Below are 22,960 nucleotides of genomic sequence, written 5' to 3' on the forward strand. Positions count from 1 at the left end.
ATCATCACCATGAGCCGCAGCGCAGTAACACAACTGTCTTGTTTACATCTTTAGTCTTCACTACTAACCATCAAGGCGCAAGTAAAGAAAGTTGCGATAGGCAAAGTAGTCCTCCATGATGGTCATAAGCGACGTCATCTGACAGAAGAGAAGCACTCTGTGATTGGTGGCCTTTAGCTTGGGCAGGATCCGATCCAGTAACTCGAACTTGCCAGACGCACGGTACAGGTCAGGGCTGGGTGGACAGGAGAAAGCGTGTCTTTAATGTAAACCTCTTGTATTGTTGTGCATCTCCAACGTAGCGAGACATGAATTAGGACATAAATGCACACACTTCATGGTCACTGTTTAGGTTAAGTAACGATCGCCGCTCACCCATTGATAATGCCATTCGGATATCCCAAGTGCTCCGCAAAGGATTCCTAAACAAAAAATGTAATAATTAGTAATGTAGCTGAGTGAAAAGTCTCAAAATAAAAAATAAAAATTCCAACATTAATCAATAAAAGATTTGTACATACTAACTCTTACACAAAGTGTCCATTTGCCTATACAGTATATTAACATACCTCAATGTGCTGGAACATGTAGGGATGGTTACAGATCTTCTTCAGCTGCATTATGGTATTCATTAAAGTCTTGGCTCCTCCTTTACCCTGTGGTAAGAACAGGGTCCAAAATGTTTTGTGATTCGATCACTCAAACCATATCTCAAATTTTGAGGCATTCCAATGCATTTGTAATGTAATCACTTAAGTGTCCAAAACTAAAAAAAGATTTTCACCTGCTGAATAAAAAAAGTTTGTCCGGTTTAAATACGTGGAAGAGCTTCATACATATGAAGAGTTTATTTCCAAAAAGAGATAACACAGTTTTAACATTTTTACAAAAATCACGTTTTTGTATTATTAATAAGTGTTTAGGTATATGTCTCCCAAATTTTTAATACATTTGCTATTATTTGGGGAAAATAAAAACGGCAAAGAAAACAAGTTCATAGTCACTTCTCTTTTTTGTGAGAGAGAGGACAGGAAGCGGAGAGAGAGAGAAGGGGGTGGGATCGGGAAAGGACCAAGAGAAAGGAATCAAACCCGGGTCGCCCGATGCGCAGCCGCACAACATGTCGGTGCCCACGAGGCTATCGGCTCTGACTAATATTCACTTTTTAACAATACAACAGTATTATTTGTACATGTATTAAGGATAAGTTAAAAAAATATTTTTTATCTTACAACTTTCCGTCACGTTGCTGTTGGATGACTATCCAGATGGAAACCATTAATTCACCCAAACAGTGTTTATGCTTGCTTGAGGTTTTTCTTTTTTGCGATAAAGGGTTAATGCTAATAATGGGAGATGGAGACGCACTTGCCGATCAAATTCCTCCAAAAAGTAACCGCATTATGAGATGGCGTAACCTGACTTACCAGAGTACTGATCTTACACAGCATCTGAAATGTTGTTATGATTATTCTTAAATTCCTGAGCAAAGACGTCAAAGTATTTCTGTAATTGCCTTCCAGAACTGTTACAACTGCGATTCCCAAACAATAGGCATTCACAAAAGAACTGCATTCATTGTATTTCAGCTGCATGCGCAAGTACTTATTATATTTATTAATTATTATATTCAGTGGCTTCTCTTACTTTTCATACAGATATTGAGTGCTAGTTTATTAGGAAGTGACAGGTGACAAGTTGGATGGAAACGGTGCTTATTTGTAAATGTTTCATGCGATATTCCAATTTTGCATATAAGCTAAATTCGCAACTTTGGATGGAAACTAGGTTTTTGTCACTCCTGAGGTTTGATTTTGTTTAAATTGAACAGACCCTGGACTGAAATGGCCATGAAACATCAAGAAATTATGATTAAATGAAAATTTGAAATGGTATTTTATTTTCCACGATTGTACAATACTGTATATACTGTTCCTGGCATCTTCGTGCAATGACACAGATCTTTTGAAGCACTCACATATGGTGTTTAATTAACCATGTTTATCTAAAATGAGTATTCCACTCAAAACACCCCATCTGAAGTTAAATTAAAACAGTTCTTGGATGCTTTCGTGAGCAATAATTGACTTTTGATTACATGCATCAGTTATTGTAAAGGCAGAGATCCTGCCCCAGGGAATCTGAAGACAAGTGGTCATCGTAATGATAATATAAGCTGCAAACAGAGCGTGTCTTGGCTGACAATTGATTTAAATGAAGTTGTAAATAGTCTGTACCTTCTTGTCTTTCTCTGAGCCATCGGTGAGCAGGATGCCTTTGCCCTGCATGTGCCGGTAAAGAACCTTCTGGATGGCCGACATGTCACATTTGATGACATACTCCACCTGTAAAAAAACGTTGAATGCTCAATGCACAATTATGATACAGTTGCTTGAGTTTGAACTGGCAGAAATAAAACATTTCTTATTACAGTTCATCTAAGCCAGCTCTGTTTTGAAAATATTCAAACAGCCGGGAAGCACTTGAAGTACAGACTCGAACAATTTCAGCCTTATACTGGGTGTTGAAAATTGCTAACATTCTTCTAAATATCTTTCTCTATGTTCATCAGAACAAAGTAATAAATGATACAGGTATGAAATGACATGTGGGTGAGTAAATGATGACAGAGTTTTCATTTTTGGGTGGACTATCACTTTAAAAAGTAGCATCTGCAAAAACAACAAAATTAAAAATAGATTTCACACCTAATGCTGGGTTAAAAATATAATGGTAGTCAAAGGTGACCCAGCACTGTTTGTGTTCCAAGATTCTTCCAAATATCTCACTTTGTGTTCAATAGAACAAACTATATACAATATAATTATACTACTATGGTGGTGGATGATGTCACAGATCTGATAATTGCTAACATCCTTACAAATAATGTTCATTTCTGAGTGAACTATCCTTTTAGGCTTTAACTTTAATTACATTATCCCATTCATCTTCATTCAATTTGCACTGATGCATCACTGATGTAATATGTGCATACTGAACTGCAACTGTTTGTGGTAAATATAGTTGAATATTAAATTGTGATTATTGCTTGTATACACTTTAACATTTATAGCTGTCGGTACACTGCACAGTCAATATCTGTGGATTCTTCATTCCCATCAACTGAAACAAGATGCAAAAGTATCATTGAAACGGCAGAGTGGCTCTTATGCCACATGACATAACTCAAGAACCAAAGCCTAAAAACCTATAACCCTTCTTAACACCTTACACTGTTCTTCTTTGCTGCCTTGTAAGATTTGCTATCTTAAAAGTCCAGTGTGTCATTTTTTTGGAGGATTTATTGACAGAAATGCAATATAATATACATTACTATGTCTTCAGAGATGTATAAAGACATTATATAATGAAGCTTTATGTTTTTATCAAATTAAGAAATAACTATTTCTATCTACATACACCGGGGGTCCCCATTTTGTTTCTCTAGTAGCCATAAAGGACCAACTGCCCTACAGAGCACTTTTCTTAAATATCCCCTTCGGGAAAAAAGCGAAAACATGACAACATTTTAGTCCTGGTCAGCCACCATAGCGCTTCGAAAGTCAGGGAGAAGGGGCGGAGTTAGCCGTTGGTTGCAATTCAAATCCTCACCACTAGATGCTGCAAAATTTCATACACTGGACTGGGCCTTTAAAGTGATAGTTCACCCTGAATAAAAGGTATTTGATCATTTTTAACCCTTTGTGTCATTCTAAACCTGTATGGCTTTTTTATTTTGCAGAACACAAAATAAATTGTGAGAAACGTTGATACTCAAACAACAACACTGGAGACATTTCTCAAAACATCTTCTTTTGTATTTCACACCAGAAATAGTCATACACATACTTTGAATGTCAATACAGTACATGATGACCAAAAAATGTATTTCAAAATTGTGCAGACCGGGTGTGCATGTACCTTCTCAGGTAACTGAGACTCCACTTCTTTCTTCAGTCGGCGCAGCAGGAAAGGACGCAGCACCTTATGCAAGCGACGAATGATAAGGATGGTCTCCTCTTCGTTCAGATCCACCTAACAAATGCCAATGCAATGCGCAACAAAGGTCAGCCTCAGGCTACTTTCTTTTTATAAAACAACAAAGAAAAATGTGCAGGAATAAAAAAACACTACCCTCTCTCCCGTCATGGCAAAGGGAGCATTGAACCACTGTTCAAAGGTGCTGCAGCTTTTGAAGATAGTGGGCAACAGGAAGTTGAGGAGAGCCCAAAGCTCGGGTAGCTTGTTCTGCAGAGGCGTCCCCGTGAGCAAAAGCCTCCTGGGAGCCACGTAGTGGGTGTTTAACACCTGTGTGAGCTTGCAGTGATGGTTCTTCATGCGGTGACCTTCATCCACAATCATATACTTCCAGCGAATCTAAGGGTCAGGGAGGGAATTAAGCGCATACAGCACTGATTTTTTTCTACAACCATGTTCTTTGTATTGAGTGGCCATTACCTTGGCTAGAATGTGTTTGTCTTTAATGATGTACTCATAGGTGGTAAGAAGAACATTGAACTTTCCACTTCGGAGCTGAGGCACGAAAGACCTCCGCATGGATGGTGTGCCCTTCCACAAATCATGAAACAGTAATTGCATTCGATTTCATTAACTTTATTTTATACTGAATTCAATCTCTACATTTCATTTTCCAACATAACAAACTACGCTCATTACCTTGTAGGAAATTTTCACAATACTTGGTGACCACTTGTCCAGTTCATAAACCCAGTTGGACAAAGTCCTGCAACAAAGACAAGACAAAAATCAATAGTGTTTTTTTTACGAGAAAGCACTGATAGGAAATAATATTATGAAGCCATATCTCTAAATAAAATGTGATGGTGTCATCATAGTGTTAATGATGTATGTGAGGTGAGCCGGTTTGAAAGGATTTCAGCCCTATTACATTCAATTTATCTAAAACGTGGCAATCGTGTACTGAGGATCATTCCAAGGAACATTTAGAGAAAAAGTCTATGAGACATCAGCAAGGAGATGCACGCTGTCAGAATAATAGCACCATGTTGAAAAGTAGGCAATCACAAGTTTTTCAGCGACAAGCACTGAAAGTGAAAGTGCTGCGTGATGCAACAAAACAACCAATTAAATTGGTGTGGAAGAGTTTTTCCTCATCCATGTTTAAATATATATGAGCAATTCCATGCAAATGTCAACCTTACCAGGAAAAAGTTTTTAGCAAAGATTTTTACAATTGAGCCGTTTCAATTGAGGTGCGTGTCTGAGCCCCAGTTAACTTCAGGTCTGTGTTTGGCTAGTGTCTAATAATATAACTATTAAAATTAAATTGAATTCATGTAAATATTCATTTGTATTATTATTTATTGAATCAAAGATATATTAAATAAACGATTTGTTGAATTTGTTAGATGTTAAATTTATTAAATGAACAATTTGTTGAATGGGTCCTGTAGTTTGGTCGCATTTAAAGAAACCGTATAGTACATTGACTTCTAGCGGTTGAGCTTGGTATCGCAGTCTAAATATAAAATATTGGAGAGACTAGTTTAGCCAAGTAACGGTTCTTCTCGGTTTCTTTGTATGTTGTCAGAAATGATCTACATGCACTCTATTGTCTGCGAACGTGCGCATGTGAAGTAACCTTTGTTTATGTAGTCGCATTGAAACCGTCTATAGTCTATATGTGCATTATTACATTTAATCATTGTTGTTATTTTAAGTGCATGATTTTCCATAGTCGGGTAAGTGCCGTTTTCAGGACCGCCATAACGGTCCCTATTCATTCTGAATGGACACATGACAATCAAATTAAACTATTTTACGTTCTAGGAAGAGCCATCCCTTCTTTATTTGTTGGATATTATTACTTCTGGTTAGTACATTTTAATCACAGACCATCAACAAAGTAGGTTGCCTCTCAAAAACAGTGCCCTTATTTTTCACATCCATAACACACGCCAATTTCCCTTTTATTAATACTTGTGCATAGACTGACATTTTTCTGACTTTTAGACTCTAATAACCAGGTTTTAGGTAAATATAATCAGATTGTTCATTATTGGTAACAAAGAAATTCTCTGAGCATCTATATGTCACATCTGTGATGCAAATTAATAATAAATTAAATTAATAATGTTTTTTCCTCCTTTTTTACATTTACATTTATTCTTTTATTCATTTGGCAGACGCTTTTAAGTGTAAGAGAGTATATAAACATTTTGACAGCACGCTAAACAATACCATGCTACTAGGAGGAAATAAGCTGGAGTAAGCGAGGGAGAGAATGAACAACAATAAATTCTTTTTTTAGACACAAGACACAGTTATTGGTAAGTATTTAGCTTTGTATACTGTGCTAGGCTTTAATGGACTAGTTTGATGCACTTATGTATTTTGTTGCCTATGTTGTTATAATTGCTTCCAATGTTTCCTCATCTGTAAGTAGCTTTGGATAAAAGCGTCTGCTAAATAACTAAATGTAAATGTAAGTCAAATAAATGCGGAACAGGTATGTTTTCAGCTGTTTTGAGTTGTGAAGGATGTTGCAGTTCGGGTGGAAGACGGCAGTTCATTCCACCACAGAGGAACCGAATGAGTAAAGGTTTTTGCAAGTGATTTGGTGCCTCGCTGTGATGACACAACCAGGCATCGCTCATTTTCAGACCGCAGATGACAGGAGGGGATGAGTTAAGGTAAAGGGGTGAATTTGCCTTTATCGTTCTGAAGGCTGGTCCCAGCGATTTACACTTGATGGGGTCGGCAACTGGCAGCCAGTGAACTGAAATCAGGAGGGGTGTTACATGGGATTTTTAGGCTGATTGAAAACTAGACATGCAGCTATTTTCGAAATAGAAAACTTGTGCATAGACTGATATTATTCTGAAGTTTGGACTCTATTAACCAGGGGTGCATTTCCTGAACAACAACATAAATTGCTTGCTGATCACCATAGCACAATGCATCATTGGGGACTGTTTCCCCAAACAATAAATTGTTTCTGTAATAACTTGTTGGGAATATTTATCATATACAGCGGGCGGTTCGTCCTTGGCTTCTCCGCAGTTTATTCCTATGACTTGGACACTGGATGCACAAGTGAGCGCGGATGATGCATGCATTTAATACTGGCCACGTTTCTGGAGTTGCGGCTCTCTGTCTTCCGCAAATACGAGTGTGAGTAACGGGAGATGGAAAGAAAGCGGCTCATTCTGCGTTTAAACAAACCTAAACAAACTAATTTCTTCCAAAAAGTGGTGGGGACATGTCCCAACCACAAATTACGCCTATGCAACCAAACTTTATTCATTAGCACCAAAAGCAACATCATATAACTAAAGAAAGCAGATTGGGCTCAGCTGTCGAATGCTAGGTGATCGCTCAATTATCCCCTCTTAGAGGTGTCACGAGAGGTGTCAGTCATTAGCAGTCAGCTGAACTGTGCGTAACCGTGTTTAGTCGCTTAGTGAAGCCATTAAGCTGCAAATCCTCTTAGCTCAGCCCATTACACCTCCCATCTTGATATTCACAGCTTGTTTGTTGAACTTACGAGAGTGGTACAATGATGAGGAACGGCCCATTGAGCCTCTTGAGCTCCATCAGATAGGTGAGGAGGGCGATAGTTTGAATGGTCTTTCCCAGACCCATCTCATCAGCCAGAATACCGTTCAGGTTGTTGTTGTAAAGAGACACCATCCATTCCAGACCCTGGATCTGAACCAAAATACTAACGTTATTTTGTGGGAATACGTTAAAAGCATAATAAGCCGATAGCATTGACCACTGGACAATGTGGGATAATACACCCAATCTATGTTTTACGGCTGTTGAGTTGAATCAAAGCAAGAATCAGAAGAAAATGCTGGCTCAGTTCTGTCAAAGGCTTAAACAGTGTTCCTGACGTTTTCTTTAAAACACCCCATCAATCAGGTGAGAAAGAGAAGAAAATTGGAAGATAAGAGGTGTGTTTTCTTCTTTTGAAATCCACAGCTAAATCCATTATCGCCTCAAAGGGGATAACAGATTCAGTCCTAGCCACTCAATTTTTTATATTTCTTCCATGTGTGATTTCCTTCCTGCAGCCTTGTCCAATTCCAGAATAAATTCTCTTTAAATAGTCTTTAAATCGCCGTTCTTATCTGCAAAACTGAAAGTTTCTAAATATAATGTGTGTGTGTGTGAAGGGTTCTAGAGTTTATTTAGAGCTTTACCTGGTAATGTTTGAGAGTTCCATTGATCAGAAGAGACGACTGATTCTCCACTTTCTCTATGACGGCGTGGGCGACTCCATAATAAGACTGAGAGCTGGTCTGTCCTGCCTGGACACTGTACTCATCGTCCACATCCTGTTTAGCAGACCTGCACAATAAAACACAAAGTGTTTATGATTATGTATAATGTCAGTGATCAATGCGGTCTGTTCAATTATCTGTGGAAAAAATGTGGATCCACTATAAAATTGTTCAGTCAAAAGCGCACGTAATACACTTCTATTGTATGGAGATAAAATCAATGCAAGTCAATGGGTACCGCCGTTGTTAATGCTTTAAAGGATCTTCTTTTGTGTTCTGCAAAAAAAAATCTTGCAGGTTTGAAAAACAATTGACTAAAGGGTAAATAAGTGATGACAGAATTTTTAGATTGGGGTGAATTATTCCTTTAACTCATTTATAAGATCAAAGTTTAAAGCTGTAAACGGACTGTAACTTTTTCCTTTCTATTGTCATCTATTATCTTCATGTGGTTTGAAATCAAAGGTCAAACTGACATTTCCAGCAAAAACGTACATGACAGCTAAAATAAGCATTATTATATTATAATTTTTCATAGGGAATCGGGATAAGATAAGGAGAATGTTTTGAATACAGTTTTATTATGCACTTGTTTCAATTGTTTACCAAAAAGTGGCAGATGTAAGGTTAAGGTGGTCAAGAAGTAAGAATCAAAAGTCTAACACATTTGATGGCATTTACTGGGATTTTATACCCTTGATTAACTCGTCCTGTACTTTGCCATTAAATGATGCTTAACTTTCCACATTTACATTTATTTATTCAGCAGACGCTTTCATTCAAAACCAAGTCTAGTTTACCGAGAGTAAGTGTGGTATTCCACTATTTAATCCAACTATTACTCCGCCTTTCACATAAGGCACTCATAAATAGATGTATGCTGTTTACACCAAAGTCTGCCCCAACCATCTACACACTGCAGCAGAAACTGAGACTTATCTGATGTTTTCTAATCATCTACTCTTCAGTTTTGGTAAACCTGTGTCTGCTGCTTTCTGTTCCGAGTGCACACCGTTCAACTTGGTTTAACGTTCAATTTATTGTGCATCCAGACAGTCTCATCGGCAGGCCGTCTTTGACCTCTCTAATTAACACAGCCTTTTCACTTCTTTTATTTCCCCTTAACTCTACGTTTCCACAATTCTTTATTCTCCATTCTAATGTTTAACCTTCTAAACCACCTCAGCTGCTTGAACGCATCGCTTTCTGCCACCTGGTTGGCAGGTTACATGTTTGGATTAACAAGAAAGTTCAAGTGTACCTTTCAAAAATGGCCAAATTTCAACAAATTAATTTTAAATTAGTGATTAATTGTGCTAACTACATAAAAACAAGTAACCAAACCTAAGACGAAAAAACTGCAAAAACGAGGCTTAAGAAAAAGGCAAAAGTCAGAGAGAGGCACACATAACAGCTATCAACACCCGTGTTTCTCTTGCACTCCAACTCAACAAGACATGTTTTGCTTTAAAGTGAAAACAGGTAACATACTCTATGATGTGCTTGGCCGCTCTCTCAGACACTTCATCAACGTTGGGATCGATGGCTTTCTTTTCCTCTGATTCAGCTCTGGAGACCACCTCTTCCTCATCCTAAAAAGCAGCAATATACTCATTTAAAGCCTTGTGATTGCTCAGGTGACAGGGAAATACGCTGAGATGAACGAGCGTCTGGCTGATGCTAAAAAGGCTTATGGGGGAAAATCATGCTGCTTAGTTTGTGTCTAGAAGTATGACTCACTGCCACACCGAAGAGCTGTCAGTGCATAGTGTGCAAAAAGAAGAGGACACTCACCTCCTCTTCAAATTCGGAGCCGCTCTCTTCACTGTCTGAGCGTGGAGCAACTTCATAGCTGTGATTTAAAGGGCATAATTAACTAGTAAACACTAGAAAGTCTCAGAAAGGTTTATTGACAACACAAACTTTCAAACGTTATAGAATAAAAAAAACTGCATATACTGCAACAAAGCCATTATTTATGTTGGCCACTTGTTATTACGATTTTAAGTTCATCCATCTGCCACCCAGATGACTCTACAGCTTTCACAAATTATAGTGTACTTATCGAATGCACAATAAAAAAATATAAAAATTGAGTTATCTGTCCTTGCAAATGAAATGCGTGGGTTTCTGTCAAAACTGTACTCAGTTAACACAGAGGAACAACGAGAGGACCTCTTACCCAGGGTTCATCTCGAGCCAGGCCTCCAACTGACTGGACTTGGGGGCATCTGTCCCCTGTAGGACTTTCCCCGTCTCAGTCTGAATGACTTTGACTGGCAGCTCACTCATCTGGCTGCTCTCATCTATAGGCTACGGGCATAAATAAACACACGGCAGGTTTTCTGTGACAATATGTGTTAGACAGAGTGATTGAAGCAGAGGGACACATGTCTGTTATTTCACATGAACTTTGCTTTCATATTTATTGTGATTGACATACCTCTCCATCAGGCCCAATAGAACCCATTCCTTCTGCGTCACCAGCGTCCTTCTGGAGGTAAACATGACAGGAGTTAGTAAATATGGAATGTTTAATGATCATAGGAATTTGATAAACAGACAAAGAAAAGAACTGAGAAAATTAAACTTGTTGGTGAGACATCACAATACGTCATTTAGCATTTTCTTTTTCAGCAGTCATGTTGCCTTGTACCTTCTTCTTCTTTCTCTTTCTTTTCTTCTCCTTGGCCGCCTGTGCTGCCTTGTGCTCATAGACAAGTTCGGTGAGGTTAGCCACATATTCATCTGTCTGTTGAAGGAGGTAGGCCAGACGTTTGTCTTTCTTCTGATCAATCAGCTTCCTGTAACCCTCTTCATCCTCAGCCTACATCATACAGAGAGAAAACAAACAGAGAGCCATTGAGATCCTTTAAGAAACACTTCTTATGGAGTATTTTAGATGCTCCAGAATGCTGGTGCTGAATTTCAACATATTCTACCATCAGTCTCCTCATTCTCTCCTTTTCAATTCGTTCTGTCTCTTTCTTCTGTTCTCTCTCTGTGTTGGTGTGCCAGGTAGCGATGGCCTTAGAGAGCTTCTGGATTTTTCCAGAGATGGACCTGTGATATTCTTTGAAATCCTTTGCATGCTGCAGGATGCTGTTGAGATACTCCTATAAGACAAAAATAGGATAATGCTTTTAAATGTTCAAAAACTGTTTTTTGTAAACTTCTTAAGGGGATATTTTTCATCATCAAGTTGTATTAAACCTGTATACATTTCTTAAAGTTCTGTTGAACACAAAGAACGATATTTAAACAAATGATTTCTGTGGCATTTTTGACTATCATTTTTTTACTTAAATCTCAGTAACATTCTTCTAAACTATCCCTTTAATTATTAGCAACTCAAACTCCTCAACGTCCTAGTTCATCCAAAAATAACATTTCTGTCATCATTTACTCACCCTCATGTCATTTCAAACCTGTGTGACTTTCTTTTTTCTGCAGACAAGAAAAGAAGACATTTTGAAGAATGTTGGTCACCTTGCATTGGTTTTGTGTGTTTACAATAGAAGGGAATGGGTACAGCCGTTGTTCGGTTACCAACATTGTTCAAAATATCTTCTTTTCTTGTCTGCAGACAAAAGAAAGTCACACAGGTTTGAAATGACATGAGGGTGAGTAAATGATGACAGAATTGTTATCTTTTGTGTTATGCAGAAGAAATAAAATTCATACAGGTTTGAAATGACAAGAAGGTGAGTTAATAGTGACAAAATCTTCACTTTAATACCGGGGTCATATCATTTTATGATCATACTGTTTCAACCAGAGGTCGATATGATTTACAATGTTTGGCCCCTAAAACTTTAGAAATTTTGCCCATATTCTATGTCACAGTATACTTTATCCAGACCATTTTCCACTTTCCAAGTGGCCACTTTTAAGGTCACAGTGATATGATCAGATCCAACATTTGCAATAAGACTTTAAAATAAAAAAGTTGTTCCGTTATTTTGGCTCTTTGGTGTACTAAATCCAAGAACTTGTCTTGTTAGAGGAAAAGTTCAACCAAAAATGAAATTCTCATATAATTTATATACCATCATTACATAATAATTAAGTAATCTAAATGTCTCCAGTGAGAGAAAATGGTCATTTCTTCAACATATTCGGTGATGCAACAGAACTTAAATTGATTTATCTTGGTACACTGGTCATGCATCCATCACCTGGTGTTTTTGTCTGCGCTTTCTTTCCTGTTCAATCTTTTGTTGTTTCTCTAGTTTCTCTGTCATCCGAGCCTCTCTCAGCGTCTGTCTCTTGCTGCGCTTGTAAGCCTTGGAGTTCAGTGCGGTCTCCAGGGTCGTATCCCTGCGCATGCAGGCTACAACATCCAGCCTCAGCTGAGAGAGAAAAAAATCATTCATCTGTGACTAAATGTATTACAGCTAATGAACTTCGTCAAATGATAATCATATTCTGAAGCATTTCGAACATATTTAAGTTTTAATTACTGCAGAACAAGGCTCTGTCTTTTCAAGCGCCGGTACTGATAGCAGTGCTGCGATGGCTCCCTCTAATGGTGGATTTCATTACACTGTGTAAATTAAACATTCATTGCACAACTCTCAACACCACCATCACCATCCACATAATGATGACAATGTGAAGAGGACAAAGCTCAATGGATCATGCAAATCAAGAACGTGCGTGAACAATTTTCACTTGGCTTATTGTAAATGATCGTGTTTAATTTACTGTCAAGAAGTGGCAAACGTGAAAGGTTTTCTTCCGTTTTACTAGTGTAATTTATTCCTGTAAATTAGCTGGTAAAAAGCTCATTACAAAAATGAATGAGATCAATTCCGTGTGCTTGTAAATGTGAGAATTATCTGAGCGGTCGCTGGGCAAGGGGCGTTTCTTTTACCTGCCGCTGGAAATTGAGCAGTCTTAAAGCCTTCAGTTCCACGGTAGCTTTAGTACGCAAATCAGACGGCAACGAACCGGGAAGATTCTCCAGCTCCTGAATTCTGTGAGTAATCCTGGCCTGAAGCCTTTTGACAGATTAACAACATGGAGAAAGTCAATTCAATGCTATTATAAAATGCTGTTTTCTACCAGAGTAATAGAGCCCTCATGGGCAAAGAATGAAATCATAAAAGAATAAAACCAAGATCTATCATTTATCCACAGATTGTTAGACTCATTGTTCAACAAAGAAACCCCTGACATGCTCTTTCCAGCCATTAATAATTTCTACTACCCCTAGAGCTCTCCAGACGATTGAATCACCTGCAAGATCTCAACCTTTTAAATCTTAGATGGTAAAACAACTGTCTTTGTGACCTCATCATACATCGGCGCCAAACAATCAACACAGTCCTGTTGTTGCACTTCTGAAGAACTTCACAGAACTCAGAAACACAAAGGTTCTTCAGTCTCCTCCAACACTTATTAAAGTTTCACAAAGCACATAACGTCATGGACTGTTCTGACGACACCTTGCAAACACATGAGCAATAGAAAGAAAATAGTTTAAAGTTACTTTTAAACTTTAGGTATTTGTGAACCCAAAATCAACTGTGAAGCCCCACCCCCAACTGATCTGATATCACCCAATATTGCTATATAGTTGTTTTGTTCTTTTTTTATTTTTCTGTGATGTTTTTGTAACGCTTCTAACCCTTGCTGGGAGGTATTATAACTAATACCAAAATGACATACCGGTACTCCCTCTCCTGTAGGAGTTCCACCGGATCCAGACCCTGAGGTTTTTGAATGGGTGTGATGCGATTTTGCTTCTGCTGGAGCTGAATGATGAGAGAGGGCTGGCCTTGTCCTGGCTGCAGCTGAATTTGCGGTTGTGAAGTGAGGGAGGTGCTTGGGACAGGTTGGGTGGCTGTAGGAGCCTGCGGAGGGGCTGGAGAGGGTCTGCCACTGGGAGCTGGGACCGGCAGCTTCTGTGGTACGCTAGAGGTCTCTGCACCTTGACGTGAAAAGAAACAAGGCCCAATACATCATTGTGAACCAATGTAAGTTGCCTTCAGTAGAACTGCCTGTTGTTGTTAAAGGTTTGATAGTATTTAATGATTTATTCAACGCTCCAGCAGATTAAGTCATGTGACCACGATTCGATTGTTGCAAATTTAAACTGCTGCTCCCGCTCATGCACATCTTTTCCAAATGACGTTCTTTGTTAATTCAATAGCATGTCCACGGTTAAAATGCCCCCTATTGGTTAAATGTAAAAATGCAGAAGCAAACTGTCAAAAACTATGTAGGTGAATTTTATTACATTTAAAGCCCTTAATCGAAATAATCGCAGCTTTTGCGATTTGAACATTGCGACCCCTTCAAATTGCGATTTCGGTTTAAAAACGATTAATCGTGCAGGCCTACGTGAACTTGTAGGGGACATTCCTGTCCACATACTGTATAGCAAACTATGAATGAATTCATTTTGATTTTAAAGCAAACGCTGAAAGAGGGTGAAGTACCCCAAAATAAAATGATTTCAATGATTTAAAACCCGCTAACTAAAGCGCACCTAAGGAGAAATTGCGAATATTTTCTACCATAGATCACGATGAACTATCTAAAATCATTAGATCATCTAATTGAAATACATGCATACTAGACCCTATACTTACATATCTACTGAAAGAGATGCTCCCAGACATTATAGATCCTCTTCTTAGCATTATTAACTCATCTCTGACACTTGGACATGTGCCTAAAGCATATAAGGTGTCTTTTTATAAGGCTCCTTGTTAAACAAAAACATCTCAACCCTGGAGAACTTGTTAACTACAGAACTATTTCGAATCTACCTTTCATTTCATAAAGTTCTGGAAAAAGTAGTCTCCGCTCAATTATGTTCCTTCGTCTAAAGGAATGACATCAATGAAGATTTCCAGTCTGGATTTAGAGCACATCACAGTATAGAGACTGCTTTGATCGGAGTTACAAATGATCTGCTTATGGCGTCTGACCGAGGTTGTATCTCCTTGATGGTGCTGCTAGATCTTAGTGCTGTATTCGACACCATTGACCAAAGCACGCTCCTACATAGACTCGAAAATGATGTCGGCATTAAGGGAATAGCTTTGAAATGGCTTAGATCTTATTTATCTGACAGTTTTCAATATGTAGCAATAAACAATGAGGTGTCACACAAATTCCAAGTCCAGTATGGTGTACCAATAGGCTGAGTCTTAGGGCCTATGCTCTTCGCATTATACATGCAACCTCTAGGAGATATAATAAAGCGACACAGAGTAAGCTTTCACTGTAATGCTGATGATACGCAACTGTATATTTCCTCGAAGCCTCATGAAACACAGCAATTCCATCAAATAGTGGAATGCATAGTCGATATAAAAAAGTGGATGAGTAACAATTTCTTATTACTGAACTCGGACAAAACTGAAGTGTTACTTATTGGACCGATAACCGCCATACATAACAACCCAGAATACTGCTTAACAATTGATGGATGTTCCATAAAACCCTCATCTTCAGCAAAGAATCTTGGCGTTTTATTCAATAGTACTCTGATATTTGAGAACCAGGGCGACAACTCCTGTAAAATTGCGTTTTTCCATCTTAAATGTATATCTAAACTACGTCATATGCTGTCACCATCATATGCAGAGAAACTAATGACATCAAGACTAGATTACTGTAATGTACTATTGCCCTTCAGGCGTATTACAAAAACTCCAACTGATCCAAAATCGGCTTTTGCAAGAGGGGAGCTGGAATCCCCTGGTTAGGCCTGGTTTTTTTTCTCATCCAATGGAGTTTTGGGTTCCTCGCCACCGTTTGCATACTGTTTTGCACTGTTTGCCTGGCCGGGGGGGGCTGCTAGAATTTTATAGTTTTATTTAAGGAATTTATAGTCTGTCTGATATTTGACCTGTGTTTTGACTTGCATAACCTTATATCTTTTACTTACAGTCAATGTTTTCTTGTACAGCTGCTTTGTAACAATGAAAATTGTAAAAAGCACTATATAAAAAAGCTGACTTAACATTACTTGACACCCTCATGTCATTCCAAACCAATATGAGTGTCTTTCTGCAGAACAAAACAAAATACTTTGAAAAATGCTGGCAACCAAACAACACTGGCATTAGTATTTACACAGTTAATAGGTGTATTTTGTTGATAACATTTTATTATAGTATGGCATTCTAACTGGTTGAATTAATTGATTAAATGTAAGTGTCTGATATAAAAAACATGCATACACATTCAGAAGGGTAATAATAAATATTGCCAATAAAGGGATGTAAAAATAATATCGATGACTCGAAAACTGGTAGAAAATGCAACAATTTAGTCGCAGTCTGGAGTCCTGTTACACAATAGCAAAATTGTCTCAATTTTATCGTGGTCACATGACTGTATGAAATGACAGATCTTTCGGGCCTTAAACATAGAGAATGTTAAACAATATAATAGAGATAACCTCTGTCAAGGTCCACCTGGTGCAGGGAGTTTTAAATAATTTGACCCATCTCAAACTATAGGCCTACCTAACACCTGAAAGCAACAGTGTTGATTGGAGGATAAAGAAAAGAGGACATGATATGACATGATATTTGTACATCATTGCAATGTTCAATATTTGTTTATAAAACACTTCTGGCGCTTTTTTCCAAGTCTTCATTTGTCTTTTAAAATATTGCAATAAATATTGTACCGCAGGCATTACACCGAGGCATTATAGTACCGTGAGATTTTGACACAGTTACATCCCCCAAAAAATGAGGGGAAATTTTGGGACCTTAATGGAGAAGTTAATTTCTGAGACTAATATTTCTCAAATTATCTTTGTTTGTGTTCCACAGAAGAAAGAAAGTCATAGAGGTTTTAAAATGATATGATGAAGAATAAATGATGTGATGACAGAACTTTTGTTTCGGCTCAACTCTTTAAAGTGAAAATCATTTTCCAAGGTTTACCCATATAGAGCACTCTCACCGCGTTTACGAGCACAAGATACAGGTAAAATGAAAGAAATTATTATAACAGTCACATATACAGAGAAGGTTACATGGCTCCAAGATCCTTTATCTGCATCTGCTTTTGTTAAGATGAAATGTTTCAGTAAAAGTACAGCAATTTGTCACGAGGGAACAGAAGCAGCATAAGTTTAAGTAATACAAACAAACAGAGCCCTGTGTAGCATGTGAGCACTTTTTAGGATACAGGCGTAATCCGAATATGAACTCAAAAGATGTTGTACACATGGTCTCTGATTAGAATATAACATATAAAACACTCGATTAAAACATAAAAAAATGTATTCCGAGATTAACTGACAAATTTTTATTGGCTAATTCTGCGGTCATAATATACATTTACAATGAAAAGTAATGTGTGATGTTGTCCCGTTCTCCCTTAATTTACAAAGAAAGCTAAATAAATAACTTATTGGTTAAGTATAAAGAAAAATCAGCTTTGATAATCAAGTACATAAAACATTGAAAATCTGTGTTCAAAACTATCTCATTACATTACACAGACTCTCAATTGTAAGCGTATAATGATTTATAAATTCAACTATCATCTGACGTCAACCCACGTAAGGATACATTTGTGAAGCATATTTTGTATCAAACAGAGATGGTAATTGAGACGCCAAATCTTGGATTGCAAACTTAAAATCAGCTATTTTTCTAATAAGAATTATACTTTCACCCACAATTAATACTAGACTGAATTTTGTATGTCAGGGCCCAAGGCACACTCACCCTCAGGCCATGGTTTTGGGCCAGAACTCTGGCTTTGGATCTGCATTCCTGGAGTAGGACAAGGGCCAGTGGCAGGCCCTCCATGAGTCATTGGCATACCTACAAACACAAGTTTACAGTAATAAGGGTAAGAAGCAATGATATTGACATTCAACTAACATGTTCAAGAATATTCATACAAAAGACAGTGCTCAGTCTAATCCGAAACATCAGAAATTGACTTATCAAAACATATAAAACGGTACAGCAGAAAACTGTATAACTGTCTGTAAAACATAAAATGATATATTGTGCATCATTATTGTAAAGCTCAAAGCTCTACAACCAATCCCAGTATTCACCTGGAGGTCTGTTGTAGGGGCCACTGTTGACAGGCTGCTGCTGCATTGTGGGAAGGCTCCTCTTGCCCTGCAGAGCTAACTGCAGATTCTCAGGCAGAGGTTGACCACGGCCCAGGATCTTGTACGCCAAGATCTGAGCCCTGAGTTGCTGTAGCTGGGCTGGGCTGAAAGTAGACTGCCCCCTGGCCTGCTGTCCCATTCCCTGGGGATCCATTGGTATCATGGGGCCCGACTGACCCTGAGGCATTTGCGGTGGGGTTGGCCCACCCCCTGATATTGGGCTATGCACATGCTCAGACACCTGGGCCATTGGCGAGGGATGAGGGGACATGTATCCTAAAAGGAATAAACAATAGTTATATTCACAAGCTGACATCGCTCAACAGTGTGCTTCATATACAACATTTACTATAAACAGTTGAGTACACTGTGTTCTTTTCATGAACAACCATAATGCAAAGATAAATATGAATATTTATTTATTTTAATGGATCTGTAATAGCTAACGATGTGTAAAGGTGATAACAACATTTCCCTGGTCATGAAAAAAGAACGAAGATCATCGGATATGACGATAATTAGTGCAACATAAAGGTAGCCTTTAGGGTGAGGTCACACTAAATAAATAAACACTGTCAGACAATTGCCTTCCAAGGTTATTCTTTTGAACAAGTTCAACCGAAAATCCTTCAAAGTGCAGAATAAAAAGATCCTTAAATTATTTTATGGTGAGCGGGACTATAATTAGAGTTAAAAATACACAACTGTGTATTAGTTTGTTGCCTATGTGCAATTGTACCTTGACTGTGTTGATCCAGAGGGCTTTGTGGAGGACCCATGCCGCTGTGCAGGGATCTCATACCCACCCCTTTCATCTGTCCATAATGCAAATCTTCCCCCATCCCTTTCTCATGCATTCCCTCCATGGGCTGAAAAGAATCAAGAAAATAAGTCAACTTTGTGGTTAACAACTAACTTGCGAAATGTGTTTACACTTACTGTTCTATTTTTCTGATAGCGCTATTATCTCATAACTACTTGTATAATCAATGTCAAACGTAATGCCCCAAAGTACCTTATGCATTGGATGCACGCTGTCCTGAGAATAATCCCCGCCACCTTGTCCCTGCATAGCAAGTGGGACACTTGGCGGCCCTGGGCTGGGGCCCATCATGCTGTGTACAGAGCCAGGAGAGGTGCCAGGTCCAGGGCTAGGCCCTAAGAGTGGCCCAGGAGACAGGCCAGCACCTGGTGAGGGACCAGAATGTGACATTCCAACCGGTGGCTCGTTGGGGGTGGACATCTATTAGAGAATCTGTGGGAAAGGGTGGACCGAATGTTGAAATAAAGAATTGCTACCAGTGTTCAAAATACCAAAAGTAAACACAAAAATATAATAATAACAATATAATTATGAATATAATTTGATCGCTGCATAAACTCAAAATATTTATAATTTTCCCGATTATCATTTGCCTTTAGAAGACCAACTGGGTCGTTTCCCCCAATGGAGTCATTTGGATAAGTTTAATCGTCAATAAATGTACTTGATGGACCTTTAACGTGTTGACCCCCATATAAAAAGATAACATGACTGCATTTTCTATCATATTATGATAGAAAATCCTATTTTATAGTCATAAAATACTATGGGCGAATGAAGGTGACGAAATGTTCCTAGTTTGATGAACTATTACTTTAATAACCAATGGAGTTAAGACCCATGTAAGGCTAAATAGGGACATCTTATTTATATTAAAATATTTGTGTTTAACCATAAGTCATATACATATTCTGAGATTGCATGAGGATCAGTAAATTATCAAATTGTTTTTCAAAACGATTTATTTAATAACATGTAACATACAAAGTTCAGTGGTGAATTTGCCTTGCTCTCTGACACGCTTTAGCACCAAAATATGAATTCTATTGCTTTCTGAAGGATTGTCTGAATATTATTATTAACGTAACTATTTATTTAACAATGGCACTTTTAATCATAGTGGATCTGAGGCTAAAACATTTTGCTTCTTGAGTAAGAACACCCCATAACTCTTCACGCCTAATGCACAGCCAATGGTGGCTATTACTGCTTTATTATCATATATGAATAAGAAACAATGTCATATGGTTTACATCATGAGGATTACCCTATAAATAGTTTATATGAATACGTTCTAAACTTAACATTTAAAGTAATAATTTAAACTGTTTTTAATAGTGACTAAAGCTGATCTGTCCTTTTCGCGTTATTTGAATAAAAAGACATGTAACATTGAGAAGATAAGAACAAGAAGAAAATCACTCATCCTTCCATACAACCAAAAGACAGACAGAAGACAGAGAGGCTTACAAAAAGTCAACAAAGTTTATACAATAACTTCCAGGGAGTTACAATGGCCCGACACGCCCCCTATGCGACACCATCGAAAATAAAACGAGATAAAAATAACATACTTGTGTCGTCTACAAGCACGTTGCCATTGAATTACACGTTCATTTTTAATTACAGTAATTATTCGTACATTTCGATTTGTCGCTCAAAATGTAGCATAGCAGGCGTTTAACGTTACCGAATAAATACAAATATATGATATGCTACCTAATGCAAGAAATGTAACGTTAGGCCCTTCATTGATGTCAAAAACAAAATGACAAAAACTTTTCAATAGCATCTATTTAATTGGGAGCGGTCGGTGAGACCATTCAGGCTGTTTTAAAATAAACAACTGGGAGGAAAAGAGAAGATAACGCATTTAAACAGCAAACACATGCGTTTGTCGCAGGGCTGTTCTCTAAAGAGAGTTGCGCCGATCGGATCATGGCTTCCTCGACCTGCTGTCACGACTGTCTTCCCCTCACGCCATTGCGGTTGCTTTAAATCTCAACAAACTTTCTGAGACCCTTCCACACAACAGCGCACTCTCAACATGCTATACACCTGTTTTCCATGATCTGGCTTAAAGTAATATGTTTGCCATTTCTCCGAGAAGCCGTTTATTAACACTGTTCGTGATTTGTTCAATTCAAAAGCGAGCAAACAGTTAAGCCCCGTCTGATATAATCAAGCAGCAGCTCGCTAACCATCTGTACAGTTATGTTAGCATGCTAGCCCGCTACATTTGAATCGGCGACAACAAACTATGCTCCCCACTGACAGATATACATCAGTATAAATGTCCAAGCAAAGAGTATTTAAACTCGGTTACCTTCCGCGAGGTAAAACCCCCAATAAAAGATCTAGCACATTATTTCAGCTTCAAAAATATGACTGCCATATGTTGATCCCCTCCCCCCACCGTTTGCCGACAAGTTGAAGTTCTTGCTTTTTGGGTGTTTTTCATTTTCTGATTTGTTGAGCGAGCAGGAAATAAAGTCATCTCTGATCCGCGATTGGTTGAGGATCGCATCAATCGTTACGTGATCTATTTAAAGGCGGGGCTAACACTTTCGCAGCGCGAGCGCAAAAGAACGTTCTGGGACTGTCGCATTTCGGCAATGGGTCACTTTCGCTCCTCGGTCGTTTGAGGACACGCACTAAAAACACCACGCTTTCACACGCATCTGAGGGAATGGCCTCTGTAGTTGTTTTTTCAGTGGGAAACTGACGAAATAAGCATATACTGTGGCCTATATATTGAATAAATTCATGGAGTAAAGTTATATAGGATGCATGCTGTAACACGTGGTTTATGCAGTGTACTGCCACGAATCTCATTCATAAGGAAGCTGTCAGCATACTGTTGTCAGAGACTTCAGAACGAGACACAACTGTAGTTTTACAATTTCATCACATGAGGGAGACAGTGCATTAGAATTGAATAGTCTCACGTTAATACTGTACAAACGCGGCGATGGAGCGTTGACAGGATAAATCGTGTGTTTATAAACTAAATCATTATTATTCATTCATCTGATCGAAACTGCCCTTTGTTTAAGCAGTTATTTACATTTTCTGTCATGTTGTACAATCGTTTAGTTGGATTCAGTTAAGCTTGCTGTTTTGAAACAACGTTTTGATTTGATTTGGAAAAATCACACGTTTATCAATGGGTTTTGTTCGAGCTATTGCCACTATAGAAACAGCAACAACAAACGTAAACCAACAAAGAACAAAGCCCGAATCACAAAAATGTCCAAATGGTTCTCAATTATACCGGAGGGACTTATGCAAAACAGTTCTCATTCTGTTGTCCTGAATGGAAATGATTTCTGTCTTCAAAAGACCAATACATTTTCAATAGCTACTTTGTGCTCAAATCGGGCTGCATATCTTCACATGTACACGAATTGGATTGGATACATTTTTTTGCTGTGCTTGATAAAGCTCAGTTTAAAGTAAGATGTCTGGTCGACTGCTGTTCTTTTGTGAGCTTGTTTTCAGGGTTAGCATATAAGTTGATATATCATTTATGTTTGCCATTATGTTTGATTTATAATATGAAAGGTACCGTGAAAGAGTTTGCAGAGGAGCATTTCTAACAGATGACATCAACATTTCTATCCTGGTAGTTTCAAAGAAAGTCAAATTTAAAACATTGTTTTAAAAACGTTTAGACAGTAAATCATCAAAATAGGGTTAAAATCTAAGACTATAGTTTCATTAGCCATCTATGTTGACCTAATCACTAAGAATGCA

At 38.2% G+C, this 22,960-nt stretch overlaps 1 protein-coding gene across 4 annotated transcripts in view; it reads right to left on the bottom strand.

Moving 5' to 3' along the window:
* Positions 1–21,724, bottom strand: part of smarca2 (SWI/SNF related BAF chromatin remodeling complex subunit ATPase 2) — a 46,857-nt gene extending 25,133 nt beyond the window's left edge. For 2 of the 4 annotated variants that reach the window (XM_079476539.1, XM_079476537.1), the window contains exons 1-24: positions 21,531–21,724; positions 19,397–19,636; positions 19,121–19,250; positions 18,322–18,657; positions 17,981–18,079; positions 13,944–14,205; positions 13,147–13,273; positions 12,449–12,622; positions 11,213–11,386; positions 10,927–11,097; positions 10,714–10,761; positions 10,453–10,583; positions 10,065–10,122; positions 9,762–9,862; positions 8,190–8,337; positions 7,529–7,692; positions 4,678–4,744; positions 4,459–4,569; positions 4,135–4,377; positions 3,922–4,035; positions 2,238–2,345; positions 570–656; positions 376–422; positions 69–235 (exon numbers count right to left, since the gene is read on the bottom strand). In XM_079476539.1, coding sequence (XP_079332665.1) covers positions 69–235; positions 376–422; positions 570–656; positions 2,238–2,345; positions 3,922–4,035; positions 4,135–4,377; positions 4,459–4,569; positions 4,678–4,744; positions 7,529–7,692; positions 8,190–8,337; positions 9,762–9,862; positions 10,065–10,122; positions 10,453–10,583; positions 10,714–10,761; positions 10,927–11,097; positions 11,213–11,386; positions 12,449–12,622; positions 13,147–13,273; positions 13,944–14,205; positions 17,981–18,079; positions 18,322–18,657; positions 19,121–19,250; positions 19,397–19,624 — 3,295 coding nt within the window. In that variant the 5' untranslated portion in view covers positions 19,625–19,636; positions 21,531–21,724. Of the gene's footprint in view, positions 1–68; positions 236–375; positions 423–569; positions 657–2,237; positions 2,346–3,921; positions 4,036–4,134; positions 4,378–4,458; positions 4,570–4,677; positions 4,745–7,528; positions 7,693–8,189; positions 8,338–9,761; positions 9,863–10,064; positions 10,123–10,452; positions 10,584–10,713; positions 10,765–10,926; positions 11,098–11,212; positions 11,387–12,448; positions 12,623–13,146; positions 13,274–13,943; positions 14,206–17,980; positions 18,080–18,321; positions 18,658–19,120; positions 19,251–19,396; positions 19,637–21,530 lie in introns of all 4 variants that reach the window. The other 2 variants (XM_079476538.1, XM_079476536.1) reach the window with 1 other exon arrangement.
* Between the last annotated feature and the right edge of the window lie 1,236 nt (positions 21,725–22,960).

This window comes from Barbatula barbatula (assembly GCF_947034865.1).
Source record: "Barbatula barbatula genome assembly, chromosome: 2".
NCBI classification, from domain to species: domain Eukaryota; kingdom Metazoa; phylum Chordata; class Actinopteri; order Cypriniformes; family Nemacheilidae; genus Barbatula; species Barbatula barbatula.